The sequence below is a fragment of the Antechinus flavipes genome, chromosome 1 (genome assembly GCF_016432865.1).
Source record: "Antechinus flavipes isolate AdamAnt ecotype Samford, QLD, Australia chromosome 1, AdamAnt_v2, whole genome shotgun sequence".
Classification (NCBI taxonomy): Eukaryota; Metazoa; Chordata; class Mammalia; order Dasyuromorphia; family Dasyuridae; genus Antechinus; species Antechinus flavipes.
Window position 1 is genome coordinate 576,278,963 of NC_067398.1, and position 20,644 is coordinate 576,299,606.

At 31.7% G+C, this 20,644-nt stretch overlaps 1 protein-coding gene across 1 annotated transcript in view; it reads right to left on the bottom strand.

The window, feature by feature from the left end:
* Positions 1-264: 264 nt before the first annotated feature.
* TRIQK (triple QxxK/R motif containing) overlaps positions 265-20,644 on the bottom strand; it is a 145,266-nt gene continuing 124,886 nt past the window's right edge. The window contains exons 3-4 of the mRNA XM_051970845.1: positions 8,106-8,191; positions 265-1,754 (exon numbers count right to left, since the gene is read on the bottom strand). Of these exons, the coding sequence (XP_051826805.1) occupies positions 1,641-1,754; positions 8,106-8,191 (200 nt within the window). The 3' untranslated portion in view covers positions 265-1,640. The remainder of the gene's footprint in view (positions 1,755-8,105; positions 8,192-20,644) is intronic.

The window sequence follows — 20,644 nt, forward strand, 5'->3', positions numbered from 1 at the left end:
ATATAAGTAAAAGAAAACAAAGTTCTTCCACTCTCAAGGGATTTTGCTCAGGTAAAGAGCTGTTACTGTTATTGCATTGGCATGGTGGATAAGCATCAGACTTAGAGTTAGGAGGACCTGAATTCAAATTTGACCTCAGATATTTCATACTTACTAGTTGTGTGACCCAGGGTAAATCACTTAACTCAACTGCCTCACCAAAATAAATAAATGAGGAAAAGAAAAGAAAATGAATGGAGCAGAATAATTTTTTAAAAGCCAAGATTATGATTTTAAAATTCTTTGTTTTATTTTACTAATACAAAATTTTTAGTTTTGTGTATTTTTATTCATTGAGTCAATATGTAAATTGTTGATGGTTCCATAATGCCATTAAAAAGTTCTTCATAAGCTCCTGTGTTGGTTTACCAGGGTACTTAATATTTTTTTAATGTGTATGTACTATGAAAATTTTAAAAAATCAGTTTTTAAAGTATTGACTTTATTTGTCATTTATTTTCTGACAAATGAATCAATAAAAGTTACAAAAAAAGATTTGTCTCTAATATATACTGAATAAAGAAACATTCTTTATTCTTGTGTCATTTATTCCCTATTTGGGATTTAATTGAGTTATGTCTTAAGAGGTGAAATATAAATTTATATAAAGCAAAATTTCAAAAACTTTGGATCATTTTTATTTGGAAGAATATGCATGAAAAAGATTTTTTTTTTAACATATTTCTAACAAGAGGAGCAAACTGATACTTCAAGCAGCAGGAACAACATAATTAAAATAGAATTCCAACTTTGTATTAATAAAGTGATATACTAATTAAAATCAACATCAACTGAACTTTCTATTTACACCAGTTCAGACAGCCCAAGAGGCAAAGAACTTGATTTTAGAGGCATATGTGACTCTTCGAGCTTCTGTCATCCAGGTGCCATTTCTGAAAGAGCACATGTGCACTGAACAGTTGGCGAGGAAAGAAAAAGATGACTGTAAATGTATGTGCAGATAGAATCTATGATGAAATAAAATATGCTTGTAGAAAAAGTAGCATTTTCTTCTAAAACACAAAATTTCCTGGAACTTTTCCTCCAATCATATAACTATGAATGCATTTTGAGTAGGTATCCATAAATAAGAATAAACTTTAGTTTAGAATTTCATTCCATGAGATTGGAAAAAAAAAACAAAGGATTTGCTGATCAGCAAATAATTTTGATTTATGCAACTGTATTGGGAAAGTGGACTAGGCTTTCCAAGAAGGGAGGATTTGATATTTTTTGCTATTATATATGCATATATAATATATATGCATATATATACATATATGTAGCTAAGCATTATATGTAGAAAAAACTTCTCTTTTTTTTTTGCAATATTAAAAAAAAAAAAAAAAAAAACCAAGAACAACAACTTGTAAAAATGTCCAGTGCGGCTTGACATATTCCGTTGCAAGGTGAGAATCTTTGCTTGATATTCATTTAAATCTTTAAAATGTTCCCCAAATGAAGTAAAACAGTTGAAAGATTCTGAAAGTTTCCTGCTTTGAAAAACTTCAAAATGTTGTTGGTGAAAACATTGTTAAATAGTGTTATGTAAATCATTCGTTTTCCCAAAAAGGGACCGAGATCCAATGATCAGTACACTGCTAATTTTCATTCATCGCCAGGACAGGGTCAACCTCAGTGGATAATTTAAGATAAAAGAAAGCATAGAAAGCCAGCAGGAGTACCAATATAGCTATAAGGACAAGGCCAACTTCCTAAAGAAGAAAAAAAAAGAACAGACTTAAAAAACAATGAAAAGAATCAGTTTTTAACACCAATGAAATCCAGTAAATTCCACTTACTTCTGTATATCTATCAAAACTAGATTTCTCATTCAATTTTTACTCTCTTGTCTACTGAAGAGAGGTTCTGAAGAAGCCTTAGGATTTTCAGAACGTTGTATGTGAATGGGTGAGTTACTATTCGACTACTGCTATTACCTTTCTCTTAGAGAAGTATGAGAATAAAATCTGTTTTGTATTTACAGGGTATTGCAACCTACTGGAAAACTCCTACCAAAATGATCATCAATAACTCAATATAGTAGATACAATTCATTTAATTTCAGTATGTGAAGATTGCTTTTGCATGTAAAAATCATTCTATCTTATTGGGCTGTAATTGTCCCATAATTGATGATAGCTTATATAGCTCATCCTTCTTAAACACTACTCAAATTTTTAATAGACAATCTCTAAACTCCATAGTTATGACTTAGTGGAGTAAAAGTAAACTATATTATTTTCTTAAGTGTAATACAATCTAATTTAATATACTATATACCCCAACCATCTTATAAACCACAAAGAATAACTCTGGATAGTTTATTATAGCTTAATATGAATCATCACATGGGAAATTATCACAAAAAAACAGTAATTATGACAATTTTATCAACTTTTCTCCAGGAATATAGACCATGTCTCAGTAAAGTAAGCAAGTATATTTACTCTCTTCATATGATCACAAAAGGAAGGCCTCTTTTCAAAATTAACTCATCATTAGACAAAATAGAAAAAGGAAAGGGCAAATAGGCCATCCTAAAATTCAGAAGGAGTTAAAACTCCCTTGGGGTTTTTCAATTATAAATTATGTCCAGAATCAATAATTCTTTTATGAAGAGGTAGACATTTGCATTTCCATAAATGTGATTTTCCCCTGAAAGAATGTTAGCTTAGTAATGCAACAGATGTCACAACCAAAATTTGAAAATACAAAAATCAATTTTATTTATTGTCAAACATGGATTTTTTTTTTTACTGTTGAAATTACAAATGGTCACTTTGCATACTTACCTAGGTTACTGCATTTATTTTGGGTTATTAAAATACATTTCAATCAAAATATTGTGGCTGAAGAGTTAATATGTGATTTCATAAGATAATTTATTTGAAACAATATTGAATTTACTAAAATAATATGTCAAATAAAAATGCATTTTTCTTTGTTACCGTTGGAGTACTTTGGCATCTCAAAAGGGCATGGCAGCATCAGACAGGTTTCATTTATTTTCGTGTATCTGCAGCTGTGCTCCCAGACCCATCTGGTTACACAGCTACTAATTTTAAGAGGATGTAATAAACAAGTGACACACAACTCTGTGAGCTCCATCTGCTCTATGTAGTGGACAGCAAAAGTGCTCCATAGCTTCCATTTCCACTGACATGGTCCAGGATTAAAGTTTTCTTTTCTTGACAGAATCATTCACCCTTCACTCTTAATCAATCATACTGCTCCTCATTACTGCCTTAAAAATGTCTTCCCAATATGTACAGCAAAGATTTTCTGTACTTAAAACTGCAATATAAATATTCTCAAGTTTAGAAAACAAAGCAGAATCATAGAATCCATGAATTGTCTTAAGGCTATTGATCCTAATAGTGAAGATGTCTGACATTTCTACCAGGGCTTCAATTATACAGGAATACATAATATAAACATACATATGTGGGCCTGTTTACACATCTCTTCATGTATGCTTACTTACTTATGTCATTCAAACTTTTATGTTCATTTCTCATGTGATTTTGGACAAATCACTTAATTTCTTTGAGCATCAGTTGCTTTATCACTTACTAGACTAAGGTTATTTCCAGTTTCCTTATAGAGTCTGAGATCTTGGAACTGAGAAAACATTGTAGAGTTTGTAATCAGGAAGGCTTGAGTTCAATTCCTGTCTCAGTCACTACATAGCCATGTGATTCTGGGCAAGGTCTCAATCAGCCTCAGTTTCTCCATCTGTAAAGTGAAGGGACTGGACTTAATGTTTCCTAAGGTCTGTTTAAGGTCTACATCAATAAGCTCATGATTGCTTCTGTTCCTATGTCTATATACTACTTCTATCCAATTAAGGGATCTGAAAGGTGTGGCAGTAAGAGCAGATATTTAATCTAGTTCAAATTTAGTTTTAGTCATTTTGTTATGGAGATTAGCACCATGGAAGTTAATGTTTTGAGTACAGAGAACTTTGAAGAATTGGGTCATGAATGCTTCTAAGAACACTGGGGGAATTAGTCATAATTTGGGGACCTATAGACATTAAAGACATCTCAAACTAATTTTTTAGGATCAGATCAGAAACAGTTCTAGAGGGTTATTTCAAAGCCCAGAGCTTCAAAGATTTCACTTTTCAAATTTTGTTCCAGGGGGTTTGAAGGTTTGAGCTATTATTTGAATATTGCTTCACTGGGATATTTTATTAACTTAACTAGAAATTTTTAATCTTATCTAAAGTACCAAAACCCTAAAAACCTAAGAGACAGAAAACTTTAGAATCAAATTCACTTTGTGACACTTATGGTTATTTGACCCCAAGAAAGTCCTTTTACCTTTCCTTGTCTCAGGAAACTTTCTAAGACTACAAAAATTGTGGAACTATTGCTGATGTGCTTTGTAGGGAGAGTTTCTTCACTGAGAATTCCCTATTCTGATAAAACCATAGGTTCAAATCAAATTTTATAGTAGCTGTATCAGCTAAAATCTCACTTTTGAAAGCAGAAGATTAAATCTACATTTTCTTCTTCTTAATAAAATTAAACATATGGATGAATGAGTAATTGAATTCTTAAAAAGTATAGCTATGAATCAATTTTAATTTTTGGCTCAAAATATATTAAAAAGCAACCAAAATGTAAATACCACTTGCAAGATATTCCTAACATTCCCTTTTTAACTGGGTCACAACTTCATATACTTTATTATATTCAAATTCATTTTTCAAAACTAGATAATGTCTCTTTTGAAAACTAACTCGTTTAGTCAAATAAACAGCACATTATGCCAAACCATAACCATTAATTCTATGAGTAGCCATATGAATTTGAATAAGGACCAATAATTAATTTTGATAAAAATAATGATAAATGTAAGTAACTGATGTCAATTTTAATATGGGTCAAAAAGCTACAACACATTATGAGATTTTTGATTAATAAACAAATATTAACACACATAAAGTGCAAGATATTTTGCTAAGCACTTGAGACACTTTCAAAGACAGATAAGAAATTCACAATCTACTAGATAAAAAAAAATGTGTAAATAATTAGGATGCACATGTAAATATATATTTTGTTTTTGGGTCAGTTATGCCTGATTTTTCATGACCCCATATGGGTTTTCTTGGCAGAAGGACTGGAATGGTTGGCCATTTCCTTCTCCAGCTCGTTTTACATATGAGGAACTGAAGCAAATCGAGTTAAGTGACTTAGTTCACATAGTTAATAAGTGTCTGAAGCTGCATTTGAATTGAAATCTTCCTAATTCTAGACTGTGCCACCTAGCTCTCAATATAGACAGATAGTCAGACAGACAGACGGATGGAAGGATGGATGGATGGATGGATGGATAGATAGATAGGTAGATAGATAGACAGATAGATAGATAGATAGATAGATAGATAGACAGATAGGACAGAAAAATGGATAGATAGGGAGAAAGAAAGAAAAATGAAGAGAGATTACCTACATGCATGCATACATACATAGAGAAAGACAGAGAGAAGGAAAGCACAGAGAACAGATGAAAGGGACTAAAAGAAGGTGAAAAAGAGGGAAAGGAGAAAGAAACAAAAAGGATAAGAGAGACAGGGAGGAGAAGACAGAAATAGAGAGGGAGCGAGAAAAGGAAATGAGAGAAAGAAGGGAAGGAGAGAAAGAAAAGAAAGAAGAAAAGAGAGACAGAAAAGAAGTATAAAGGTCTCCTATAGAGGTTTTTAAGTTGAATCTTGAATGAACCTAGAGAAACTAAGACTGAGTTGGTAGACAGTGTTGTGTGCAAGAAATAGTATGTAAGTTATGAGTCAAGCAACAATGTGTGGAGGTTGAAAAGCCAGGAAGCATATGAAAGCTTTAAAATTTTTAAAAGATATTATAATTCTTTTTAAAGAACAAGTTGTAAAAGGATAAAATATGACATGATTATGGTCATTCTGGTTCAAACAGATAAGAGTAAAAACTTTTGATGCTTATTAGTCCTTAGCTGCTTTGCTGACATTATCAACATGGATAAAATCACTCATTGGGGAAATTAAAAAGCGTTAAATGGCAATAGCTGAAAGAAACTTGGTTACTTTAAATCCTACATTGAAATGACAAGGCAATCAAAGTTTGACAGGACAACCTAATTAGTATGCCAGTTTTGAAATGCAGAATACCTCCAGGGGTCTGATTCTAAAAAAGTTTCACATCATTTTAATGGGCTATTCACATCAGTTTTCAAGCAAAGTAAACAATTTTTAAACATTAAATCTTTTGTTTTCCACAGGTTGGCAACTCAAAATGACATGCCAATTTATTAAACAGGGGATACATAATGCTCTACTTTTTAAACTTTTCTATGCCTACTTTGAATTATATATAATGTCCAGAAAAAAAAATCCATTTTCTCCATAAAAAGATAAGCACACTTGGTACTATTTTTTAAATGGCATCAGGCATTTGCAATTGCTAGTTGTCCTCAGCTCACTTTGAAACATCATTATTATCTTAAAATTTAAAAATAAATTCCCAATGGGTTTTGGCTTAGCTATTTTAATTTAAAAGAAGGTGCATGTGATTAAATTTATAAATTATTTTCTTTAATTTAAATATATAATAACTTCTTAATAATTCTAAGAAACATGAAGCTTTTGTTTTCTCAGACTGGCATCCCTTTGAATTAAGGATCATCACCATCCAGCACTTAGTATACAGGCTGTCACCTAAGAGGCATTTAACAAATGTTTATGCATTGCTGATTGGAGGAGGAGAAATACTTTCTTCTTTTAGAAATCATCAACAAACTTAAAATTCAAGTTTTTTTTTTTAATTAACTTGGAAATATAGATACAATGAAAGTTAAATATTATTTTTAAGAAATAACTTTTAAAAAGGGGAGTGAAATTTCATATAAAAGAAATCAAAGAAAGGCTTCAAAAGGTTAATCATCTATCTTTTAAACAAAAAGGCAATCTCCTTTTTCTCATTAAAAACTGACACACTGCACTAACGGAGGAGATTATGTTGTGAAAACATTCTGCAGCACAAGGCAATGCTTGATCAAGATCAGCAATCAGGAGCAAAAAGAAAGCCCTGTTTCGTGATTATAATAGCAAATTCTGGAAGACAACCAAATATATCATCTGGCAGCTCAACAGCTGTTACAGCCTGGTAGTAATACCTTGGCATTTGCTATGAGCTGTAATGTGGAAAAATTGATTTTTCATCTGCCAGAAACAAGAAAACACTCTCCTTTAAAAAAATATATTTCTGAAGTTTCTTTAAATAAAATATCTATATTGGGCAATTTTTATTTTGTATGACAGGATTGCCAAGTTGAAATGAATCACTAATAGGGAAGCTAACAAATACATTTGAAAAGAGCAGAGGTAAAAAAGGAAATAAATAGAATTTAGCTAAATTAACCAACTACTAACCCAATTACATTGGGTTTCATTTGATATCTTACACTTCAGATTATTATTAATTAACTTATGTTGAACTGCATATATACTTCTGAGACAGTAAAAAATAATAAAAAAAAATTCCTGAGAGACTAAACCTAGGATGTTGCAAGAGAGGGTACTGGCATTTGTCATTAAGAATAGCAATAAGCTTCACAACAACAAATATGTTTTACTAATGAGTTATCCAAATACAGAGAATAACAACTGGATTTTAAATAACTATTAAAAATAATTTCTTGAAAATGTAGAGTGACCAATATTGTATAAATCACTGAAGTTTCTAAACTATGTATATAGTAGCTAAGTAAGAAATAAATTATAATTCTAAATATATTACTATGTTTGATTGACTCAATTAAATAAATTTATGTTTCATTTAAGGTTATGGAACACTTAAAATCCTTTCAGATCTTTTCCATTACTCAGGAGGTAGAAGATACTTTAAATAAATGCAGTCTTTTATAAATATTTTAGATCCTGGCATTCCACATAAAGTTTGAAGTGAAGTTGCTCTGAAATCAACATTTATGTGACTCATCTTTTAAAAAGAAAAAGAAAGGAAGAGCATGTGAAGAGAGAGAGAGAGAACATCCATTAAGCAAATTCGTAAAGTTTTATCTACCTTTATGCCTATTGCTGCTTTCTTGGCTTCTGCTTTTAACTTGGCTGCTCTTAAAACAGGTCTGTTTTTCTTGTAGTCTTGTTTACCTAGAGTAAAACAATTTCAGATAATAGTTTAGGATTTGCCCATGCTTAAGAGTAAATTAAAGATTTTTTTTAAACTTAATAAAATAGGGACATCACAAGTGAAAACAAAAGAAAAGCAAGATGGGTCTTTGGAAAGTCATTAGACCACAAGTAAAACCTGAACTCTAGTCCTGACCACTCCAGCCTAGTAGTTTGAACCTGAGAAAGTTAATTAAGCACAGTTTCTCTACATTTAAATGAAAGAGTTAGTATAGTATATAAATCTATGTATTGAATCAGAATTTTATTAACATCTACAAAAATTTTTCTCAACAGTAAAAAAAAAAAAATTAGTGAATTACTTTTTATGAAACAAATGCACTTCTTTTACCCAAACCAGGTAGGGATAAGACAGATAAATAATAGTCCAATTTCATTAATGTATGTGAAATTTTGATGAAATATTAGCATAGAGATTACAGCAGTATACTCTCAAAATAATAAGAAAAATAAATAAGGGGAAAAAAGAAGAAAGTAATTACTGCAGAGCTGTACAATGGTTTAACACAGGGGTTCTCAAACTACGGTCTGTGGGCCAGATGCGGCAGCTGAGGACGTTTATCCTCCTCACTCAGGGCTATGATGAAATTTCTTTATTTAACAGCCCACAAAACAAAGTATTTGTTTTTATTATAGTCTGGCCCTCCAATAGTCTGAGGGACAGTGAACTGGCTGAGGACCCCTGGTTTAACATTAGAAGAATGAATAGCATGATTAGCCACATGCAATATAAATGTTAGTTAAAATAAGACAGAGAAATTAAATTGTAAACAATATCAAAAAACAGACAAAACTATGCCTGTTTATAAGTGATAATGATGTTTCTCTTAGTTGACCCCATATAATCTGCTCTGAAACTAAGCAATATGATAATAAATTCAATAAAGTGGCAGAAAACAAAATATAGTCTCCAAGTCACCAATCTTTTCAGAGAATCATAATGAAACTTTAGAGAAAGAAATTTCATTCAAAGTAATTATAAAATTCATAAAATATCTAGTAGTTTTAACTATTACTAATAAAGATAATATCACTACAAATGATAGTTAATATTCATATATTGCCTTAAGGTTTGTATAATACTTAAATATTGCTTATAAAAATCCTACAAAATGATATTTACAGAAATAAATAAACCCTATGTAATGGAGAAATATTCATTATTCATTGTAAAGGCTAGATAGAACAACATATATATATATATACATATATATATATAATTTTATTTTTAAATTTATTTTTACTACATATTGCTTTATGAATCATGTTAGAAGAAAAAAATCAGAGCAAAAGGGAAAAACCATGGAAGAAAAAAAATAGAAAAAAGAAATGAACATAGCATGTGTTTATTTACATTCAATCTCCTTAGTTCTTTTTCTGGATGCAGATGGCATTTCCTGGCCAAAGTCTATAGGGATTGCTTTGTATCACTGAACCACTGAGAAGAATCAAGTCTTCATAGTTAATCATCACATTCTTGCTGTTATTGTGTACAATGTATTCCTGGTTCTGCTTGTTTCGCTCAGCGTCAGTTCATGTAAATTTTTCCAGGACTTTCTAAAATCAGCTTGTTCATCATTTTTTATAGAGCAATAATATTCCATTATTTTCATATACCACAGGTTACTCAGCCATTCCCCAGGTGATGAGCTTCTATTCATTTTCCAATTCTTTGCTATCACAAAAAAGCTGCTACAAACATTTTTGCACATGTGAGTCCTTTTTCCTTCTTTATGATTTCCTTGGAATTCACACCCAGCAGTGGTACTTCTGGGTCAAAAGGGTATTTACATTTTTATAGCCTTTCGGGCACAGTTCCAGAGTGCTCTCTAGAATGATTGGATCATTTCCCAAATCCACCAACCATGCAATAGTGTCTCAATTTTCTTACAATCCCTCCAACATTTATCATTATCTTTTCCTGTCATCTTAGCTAATCTGAGAGGTATGAGATCGTACTTCAGAGTTGTTTTATTTTGCATTTTTCTAATCAAAAGTAATTTAGAGCATTTCTTCATATGACTATAGATGGCTTTAATTTCATCATCTGAAAATTCTTTGTTCATATCCTTCAATAATTTACCAAATGGGAAATGGCTTGTATTCTTACAAATTTGACACAGTTCTTTATATATTTTAGAAATGAAACCTTTATCAGAAACATTGGGTTTTCCCAGTTTTGTACTTCTCTTTTAATCTTGTTTCTGTTGGTTTTCTTTGTGCAAATTTTTTTTAATTTAATGTAATCAAAGTTATTCATTTTGCCTTTCATAATGTTTTCTAGATTTTTGGTCATAAATTCTTCTCTTCTCCCAAGATCTTAAAGATAAAGGAGTTTGGGAGTTTATCAAATATAAGATTACTACAGGCCTTGATTATTATGTTGTGTGTATCTAATCTATTACATTCTATTTCTTAGGCAGTACCAAATGACTGCTGCTTTATAATATAATTTTCAGTTTGGTACTACTAAGCCACCATCCTTTGTGTTTTTTTTTCCTTTAATTTTCTTGATATTCTTGACCTTTTGTTTTTCTAAATGAATTTTGTTATTATTTTTTCTAGTTCTATAAAATATTTTTTTGGCAGTTTGATTTAGTATGGTACTGAACAAGTAGGCCAATTTGGGCAGAATTGTCATTTTTTTATATTAGCTCGGCCTACCTATGAGCAATTGATATTTTTCCAATTGTTTTGAAATGATTTTATTTGTGTGAGAAGCGTTTTGTAATTATGTTCATATAATTCTTGGGTTTGTCTTGACAGGTAGACTCCCAAATATTTTATCTTGCCTGCAGTTATTTTAAATGGAATTTCTTTTTCTATCTCTTCCTGCTGAGCTTTGTTGGTAATATATAGAAATGCAGATCATTTGTTTGGGTTTATTTTATATCCTGCAACTTTGCTAAAGTTTGCTAAACTTTGCTAATTGTTATATATTCTAAATGAGAGTTAGCAACTAAAATAGTTTACAGATTTATTGGTAGGAAATACTAATCTATAGTTACAATCTATAAATTACAAGTAATTTGCTTATAGACCTTGCCAAAAAATAAATTCACTTGCAAAAACAAAAGATGGCGAATCTTAAGAGTAATGATGAATACAAGGAGGAATGATCAGTTCTAAAGTGTATTAGAAAGTAGCAATCATCAAAATATTTAGGTAGTAGAAGAATAGCTCAGTTGAGAAGCAAGGTAGTAGAATAGAATATCAGAGTTGGAGTTCAGAAGACTTGAGTTCAAATCTTGCCACAGAGCCTTAATAGGTATATAACATTAGGCAAGTCACTTAACCTCTCCCCTTCTTAGCTACCTCATCTATAAAATGATGATGATAATTGAACCTATCTCCTAGAATTGTTATGATGATCAAAAAAGATAATATTTGTAGAACATCTTGCAAATTATCAAGTGCTATATAAATGGTAGTTATTACTAATATTGTTTGAGAAATCCAAAAATACATCTCAAAAGAACTGAAAACTATTAAACATATGAAAGAATGATCCAAATCAATAATAATAAAATAAATGAAAATAAAAACCATTTTGAGATTTTTACTTACACTCAGAATAATGGTAAAGATAAAAAAATATTGGAATAATGAATGTTGGAGAGGTTATGAAGAGATAGGCATATTTAATGTGTTTGTTGATGAAGCTATAAATCAATACACCTACTTTGGAAAGTAATTTGGTATTATACAAATAAAGTAGAAGAAATGTTAATAATCTATGATTCAAAGATTTCACTTCTAGGCACATACCACAGTAGGAATGATGAATAAAAAGAAAGATTTTAAATACATAACATTATAAGTAGAACACTTTTTGACTAAAGAAACTATTCTATGTGGCTGAGAAAATTATGGTACATGGATTAAATGGAATAAATGATGATAAAAAGAAGTACAGAAAGACAGTAGAACTGATGCAAAGTGAAGTGAGCAGAGACAGGAAAACAACATATACAATAATAAACTAAGCAATGGAAATACAAAAGCTACAAAATATATTTTATAAATAGAAATAAATAGAATGCTATTTAATTACAAAGAACATTTGGCTCCAAAGAAAAGACACTCCCTCGTTTCGGTCTTGTAAGAGGAGAGAGGTCTTTGGATATAGAATATTGCAAATAATGTTGGATTTTTTTGAGTCTTGATCAGTTTTGCTGATTTTTTTCCATCTCTTTTTTTTCTTCCTCTACCTTACCCCCCAAATTATTATTATTAAGGATAATTCTCTTAAAGACAGAGGGAAATCTATGTGATATAAAAACCAAAAATATCAATAAATATATACATTTAAACAAGTCTCAAACTTTAAGCTTCTGAAGGAAGGATTCCCTATATGACAAGAACAGTGGTTGGTACCAAAATGTATCAATTTAGAATTTTGCTCCATTTACCACAATAAATTTCACATGTATAAGTAATATACATGTGAAAGATCAGATCTTTAAATTAGGACAGCGCTTTGCACATAGTAGGTACTTAATAAAAGTTTATTGATTGGTGAGAGATAAAGCTATAAACCGGCCCCTATTCCTACATCTACAAAAGCTTAGGCCCAACCACTTTATACTTCAGGGGCCTCTTCTTGCCCTGATGAATAGACTTTTCTTGTACTGGAATCCTCCAAACAATACCTTTATGACCAGGTCATCTGGAGTATTCTATAGCTCTTTCTAAAAGTCTCGCAATGCTAATCTGGAAATGGAAAAAATGTTTATATGATTTTTTTTCTTGACTCTCTCCATCAGGATCCAGACTGATTGCACTTTCTTGGTCTGTACATAGGAGTTGCTGTGCTTGGGGAGATAGGATGGAGGTGGAAGTGGAGTTCATTGTACTTCTTCCTCCTATCTTGGCTCCCTAGATTTAGTTATCAATTGGTCTAATTTTGGAAAACTATTTAGAACTAAGTGAATGAATTTAGAACAACTAAATTGCTAAACTTTTCCTAAGTGCTTACTCAGTGATCCTATTCTTGGGCACATAGCCTAAAGATAACAATGATAGAAAGTTCCTACATGATTTAATTACTCCTAGCAATACTTTTTTTAAAAAATGTATAACAAAACCTCTTATACAAAGTAGATGTCCATTGACTGGCAGTAGCTGCACAAATTAGGGTTGATGAATATAAAGGAATAGTATTTTATGATAGCAAGCAATAAAAACAAGCAATTTAAAGAAACATGAAAGCTTATATATAAAGTAAAGTAAATGGAATCAGAGGAATAATAATGCAACATAAATGAAAACAATATTCATAGAAAAATCTAAATTAAAGTAATTATAAAGACTGATGTTGTTTTGGAGGGCTGATGATAAAATACCTAGGGATACAGAATATTGAATATCTTATACTTTTAAAAAGCAATACGTGGAGATAAAGATACATGTTATAAAAAAACATTATAAAGAACATACAATAATATAATATATTCATAATCCTCCATATTGTACATATTAATGATTGAAAATTCATCTATCAAAATTTGTAAGTGACTCAAAGGGAACTCAAAAATGCCCATTTTTATATTTTCCCTAATCTTTCATATATATATATATATATATATCATTGTATCTATTAAGTTTTCCTTAAGCTACATTCTGAATAGGTTATTAAAAATATTGTCAAGAATCCTCTAAATCTTCATTAATCCCATTCTTTTCCTATATCTCTTTGAGAGTTTTCCCTTATAATAAAAAATAATAATTCATCTAGGAAAAGAAAGGAAGTAATGAGTGGGGGAAGGTATCCAAGCTATATTGATAACTAACAGCAACCTATAAGATCAAAAGTCATCCTCAAGAGATAAGTGTCAAAGGAAATAATATGTATAAAGCATTTAGTACAGTATTTGGCACATAGTAAGTGCTACATAAATGTAAACTCTTAATATTATTGTTGTAGTTATTGAAGGAGGTGAACAAAGAATTCCCAAAAGAATAATCGCAAACTATTAAAAATGTATGAAAGAATGCTCCAAATTAGATTTAAAACACCCGAGTTTTATCTGAAACCCACAATATTGGCAAAGATGACAAAAGAAAGACATACACTAAATTCAATGTCAACAAAACTGCAAATAAGTATAACCATTTTAGAAATATTTTGAAATAATGTAAAGTGGCTGAAATATCCATACTTTTTGATACAGATTTCACTGCTAAGAATATGTTCTAAGGAAATAACTGATAAAAATAAAGGCCCCATATACACCAAAATATTTCAAGTAATTCTTTCTGTGGTAGCAAAGAGCTAGAAGCAAAATAAATATTTATTGACTAGAGAATGGCTCAATAAACTGTGATATATAAGGATAATGAATTCTTGTTTTGTAATAAGAAACAGTTGAAATCAATAAATACAGAAAATCATGAAAAGACTTAAGTGAATGGATACGTAATGAAGTAAGCACAGCAAAGAAAACATATACACATATACATTTATATATTAATTCCCACAATGTAACTGGAAATAATATCTCAAAACAAATTAAAATAAATATTACAAAACTACAAAGAAGACAAAGCAGACTGCATTTTGTTATTGGTTCAAAGATTATCAAATGATATTCTCCAAGCAGAGACTAAGTGACACTTGTCAGAAATGCTATAGTAAGAATTTTTTTTAACATGACTAATCATAAGACTTCTCTTCCTATTCTTTCTTATGGAAAAGTCAGTTGAAGGGTGGGATTCATATCTGTGGAATATTGCAAAATTATCCATTATTTTGGATGTATGGGTAGGATTTGCTAATTTTTTCTTTTAATTTTTAAATTATCTATTTCCATTCAATATTTCTTTAGCAAGAACCTAAAAAAAGAATAAATTAAGTCCATGAAGAAAATATAATTTTATTCATCAAGTCCAATACTTTCTCTTAATATTTTGCAGAATTATAATTCTTATGCTGGTGAAAAAAGAGATCGACAAACAAACCAAAAAAAAAAATCATATCACATAAATAAGAAAGGGAAAGAGTGTATTTAGTATACTAAGGTAAGTAAGATAACGCAGCATTTGGATGAGTAACTTCTTAATAAAATATTATCCTTTTGAATTTCAAATGTAATATAGTAAAAAAAGTATTTCTGGGCAGGAGGTGATGTTGGCTTTTTATTAATTATTTTGGGATGCTTGATCTCTTCTCATCTTATTTTTCTGTTTTCTATAGCCCTAGCCAATCCTCCAACCCTGTCTTCCCACTTGAATCTTCCTCCCTTTTTCAAAGAAACATCAATTTCTTTACATAAACAATGGACCTAAAATTCCTGTGATTACAGCTTTTTCTACTAGTCCTTCAAAATTAAGGTTTGTTATAATATAAGCAAAGGACAATCAACCACAAAAATGTTAGATATCATTTAACTATCCAATGATAAAATACAAATCAAAATGATTTTGACTTCATATATCATCAATTAACTATTAACATCATTATTTCTGTTAGCATAAAATAGTTCACAGTGATGAAGGTGGTGGTACCATTCTACTAGGATTATAAAGTGAGCTTTTAAGAAGAATAAAAAAAATGCATTAAAATAAACCAGGATGAGATCTAAAAGTCAATTTGTATCATATACTAGAATAGTATTTATTTTTCTCAAACTCTACTGGGAAGAAAAAAGTATTTACCTTGTTACATATGCTTTTCATATGGGTATACAATCTTTTGGGATAATATTTCAGATAAAAAACAGATTCAAATTTACCTCAAAGAGTCAAAGTTAAAGTGAGAATTTATTGGTCTTCCTCAAGTGGTTTTCAACCACTAGTTAAATAATGTATTCTATTTCAATTCAGCCTCAGCAGTTTTTCAGAGCATACTTCCAGATTTATATTAAACTTGATATGAACATCTGAAACCACCTTTATAACAAATAGACTGTTTTAATAATGACTGTACACCTGGTAGTTCTCCAAAATAGTGCATCTGTCATTAATTTAGCATTTTCCTTGCTGTGATAGCCAAAAGAAAAGTACATACTGCAAAATGCAGTCTGTCTACCAAGTGCAAAAGTTTAAAAAGTGGCATCTGTTAAGTTCTTTATAATTAAAACCAGATCCCACAATTGTACCCAAAGATTTTTTTAAAAAGCAGAACTTTTTAAGGCCTGAAGAAATATGCAGGATTGTAGAGTTATCATATGTATGTGAAACTACCTCGTGTTTTGCATGAAGGATGGTTACTTGGATATAGGATTTAATTTAGGTTATATTAATAATACATATCCATTAGTGTAGAAGAAATATTTTAAATGAGGAAGAAAATTGAACTAGAAACTTGAAGACTTTCTAGTCCTAGATATTGTAGTAAGCAACTGTATGATCCCAAACAAATAACACAATTAATCAAGTGAATATCTATATCTACATTTATTATCTATCTATCTATTTAGTAAAGAAAGTATGTTTGAATCTGCATTTGGAGTTCACCAGAGCTTAGATAATATTTTTCAGACTGAGTTATAATTGTCCTGGATTATTTTATTGCTGAGAACAGTAAGTCATTTACAGTTGATCATTATATAATATAGCTGTAAATATGTACAATGTTCCCCTGGTTCTGTTTGCATGAGTTCATATAAGTCTTCCCAGATTTTTGTGAAACCATCCTGTTTGTCAAAATGAATTCTAATTATAAAGTTATAGGCATAGTTCAGAGATATTGTGGATTTGATTCTAATACAGTGAATATATTAAAAATAAAGCATGTCACGTGAAGTTTTTTTTTCCAAGTGCATATAAAAGTTTTGTTTATACTTTAATGTAGTCAGTTAAATGTGCAATAATACTAGTTCTAAAAAAGCCCAATATATATTTTAATGTTAAAAAAACTTTATTGTTAAAAAATGCTAACCATCACCTGAGCCTTCAGGGAGTCATGATCTTTTTTTACTGGTGGCGGTTTTACCTCAGTGTTGAGGGCTGCTGACTGGGATGATGGTAGTTGAAGGCTAGAGGTACATCAGTTGATTCTTCTTTTTGCTTGAACACTTAGAGGCCACTATACAGTTACTAAGTGGCCTAATTTCAACATTGTTATGTCTCAGGGAAAAGGGAGAACCAAAGGAAGGAAGAGATGGAAGAACAGCTGATTGATGGAGCAGTCAGCATATACATAACATTTATTGGTTAAGGTTGTCTTATATGGGTACAATTCATGGTGCTCCAAAATAATTAAAAGTCAACAATTTACTGCTCACAGATCATCATAACAGATATAATAATGATAAAAATATTTGAAATATTCTGAGAATTATCAAAGTGTGGTATAGAGACACACGATGTGAGCATATGCTGTTGGAAAAATGGAAACAACCGCCTTGTTCAATACGTTTGTCACAAATCTTCAATTTATTAAAAATGCAGTAGCTGTGAGGTACAGTAAAGCAAAGCAAAAAAAAAAAAAATGATGTAGGTTTATACTAAATGTGCAGTGCAAATGTTTGCCAGTAGGAATACACAAGTGAGAAAGAGAACCAAGTTCTTGCCCTTAAAAAACTTATAATTTAATCAGGGACTGAGAATAAGAAGAACCATATAAAGCTGTCTAAGGCATGGAAAGGAAGGATGATGAAAATATCAAAATCTATAGTCACTTTTAGAATTGATAATAGACAATAATATTATTATGATCTTGAGACTCAACTGTGTAGAGAAAAGGAATAAAACAGCAAAGTTGGGATAAAGAGATCTGCTGAAGAGTTTAGAGTTTTTATATTGTACTTCTGCTGTCCAGAATTTAGCACAATAGAAAATTGTTGCAGGTTGCAACAACATATGCAGATCCATGAGATGCTTGTCCATGTCTTCCCATAATACTACTACAGGGTAAGGATGTACTGGTAAGTGTTTCTACAACTGCCTGATGAAAGATAAATAATAAATGTGTGCATGTGACACTTTTAAATTAACATTATCTTCTTGACTTTGAGTCTAAACAAACAACAAAACAAAAAATCCAAGTCCTGATTTGTAGTATCTGCCAACCTCCGGAGGTACAAATGTTTGCTTTGAAAAATTAATTCTTGGGACAGCTAGATGGCGCAGTGGATAGAACACTGGCCCTGAAGTCAGGAGGACCTGAGTTCAAATCCAGCCTCAGATACTTATTTCCTAGCTGTGTGATCCTGGGCTTAACCCCAATTGCCTCAGCAAAATATAAAGAAGAAAGAAAAAAAAAAAAAAGGAAAGTTTAATTCTTGCCAACCAGTTCAAGCTGGATCCAGCCACCCCCTTACCGGAGGGCCCACTCCATCATGCATTTGGCCTTCTTCACTTTTTCCTCATGTTGAATGAGATCAGTAAACCATTTGGATTCTCTGCCAATTACCCCTCATTCTCATTATTTCTTTTTTGATCACCATTTCTTGTAGTTCTTCTTCATAGGTCTTTATCTGTTATGTATGAAGTGATAGATTGTTCTTCTCCATTATCACCTTAGTGACTATAATATTTCAGAACTTAAAGACATAAAATGGTATTGGTAAAATATTGATATTTTTTAAAAAGACCTTTATTCAGAGAGAGATGCAAAGAGTATAGTATTATCCACAACTAAAAGCAGCCAAATACAATCTATAGGAAATTGTTTTTTTCAACCTGGATTCTGGGCTGGATCTTCCTCTTGAAAATGCATATGTTGTGGATGGAGCCAAGATGGTAGAAAAGGCACACACGACTTTCTAAGCTCTCTCAAACCCTAATGACCAACATTAAATGCAGCCTCAAAAATAGCGCTGGACTGGTAAAACCCACTAAGACTAGAAGTACAACTATTCACCAGCCGAAGATAATCTGGAATTTCATCAAAAAGATTTGTCCTGAGGGGCCGGGGAGAAGATCAGTGCAAGCAGGGAGAGAACTAGAGGCTAGCATATTATGCAGACCAGGTGGGAGTGGTCTCTGTGGTTAGAACATTACAGAGATAACACTGACATAGACTGCTCTGCAAAACAGTAGATCAACAGAGAGATCAAAGTCACTCTAAAAAACACCAGAACCTAATAGGATCTGACTGTACATACCCCAAACCGGAAGTGACAGCATAGATCACAGGACAATCTTGCAGCCCCAACCTGTAGTACGGGGCTTTTCCTTGGGGTAGTTATGAACCTGCATAGCAGGGGGGACACAGCCCAGGGCAGCCTCTAATCTGCACAGTGGGGGGCTTAGCCTGGGGCAATAGAACTGCTGCAGCTGGATTTGCTTCGGGGCAGAGATACTTTCTTTTTTTTTTCTTTTTTCTTTTTATTATTATTATTATTTAATTTTTTAAATAACTTTTTATTGATAGAACACATGCCAGGGTAATTTTTTACAGCATTATCCCTTGCATTCACTTCTGTTCCGATTTTTCCCCTCCCTCCCTCCACCCCTTTCCCCAGATGGCAAGAGTCCTTTACATGTTGAATGGGTTGCAGTATATCCTAGATACAATATATGTGTGCAGAACCAAACAGTTTTCTTGTTGCACAGGGAGAATTGAATTCAGAAAGTATAAATAACCCGGGAAGAAAAACAAAAATGCAAGCAGTTTATATTTATTTCCCAGTGTTCTTTCTCTGGGTGTAGCTGCTTCTGTCCATCTTTGATCAATTAAGGCTCTCTTTATCGAAGAGGTCCACTTCCATCAGAATACATCCTCAAACAGTATCATTGTTGAGGTATATAATGATCTCCTGGTTCTGCTCATTTCACTCAGCATCAGTTCATGTAAGTCTCGCCAGTCCTCTCTGTATTCATCCTGCTGGTCATTCCTTACAGAACAATAATATTCCATAACATTCATATACCACAATTTACTCAACCATTCTCCAATTGATGGACATCCTTTCATTTTCCAGCTTCTAGCCACTACAAACAGGGTTGCCACAAACATTTTGGCACATACAGGTCCCTTTCCTTTCTTTAGTATCTCTTTGGGGTATAAGCCCAGTAGAAACACTGCTGGATCAAAGGGTATGCACAGTTTGATAACTGCAGAGACACTTTCGAACTGAGCAGGGCTATTCACTGGCCAGCTGCTAATACCCACAGCCCCACAGGGGGTCTTTGGCCTCAGGTACTGACACTTTCACTACTTAGTTTCTAGCCTTAGGGCAGTCACTAAACCACACAGTGGGGTTCTCCACTGGGCACTGCCATAGCTAGGCTGTGCTGAATCACTTCCAGTTGTGGGGGGGGGGGGAGGGAGAAGGAAAGAGAAGCTTTTCAAGAAAGTAACAACTTTCTGAAATATGAATTGGAAAAGGTAAAAAATGCCCAGGAAGTGAAGGGAAACAGAATTTGTGAATTGGAAAAGGTAGAAAAAAAAATCTCAGGAAAGTAGGATTTGTGAATTGGAAAAAGAAAATAATTCACTAAAAAAATTAGTCAAATGGAAAAAAA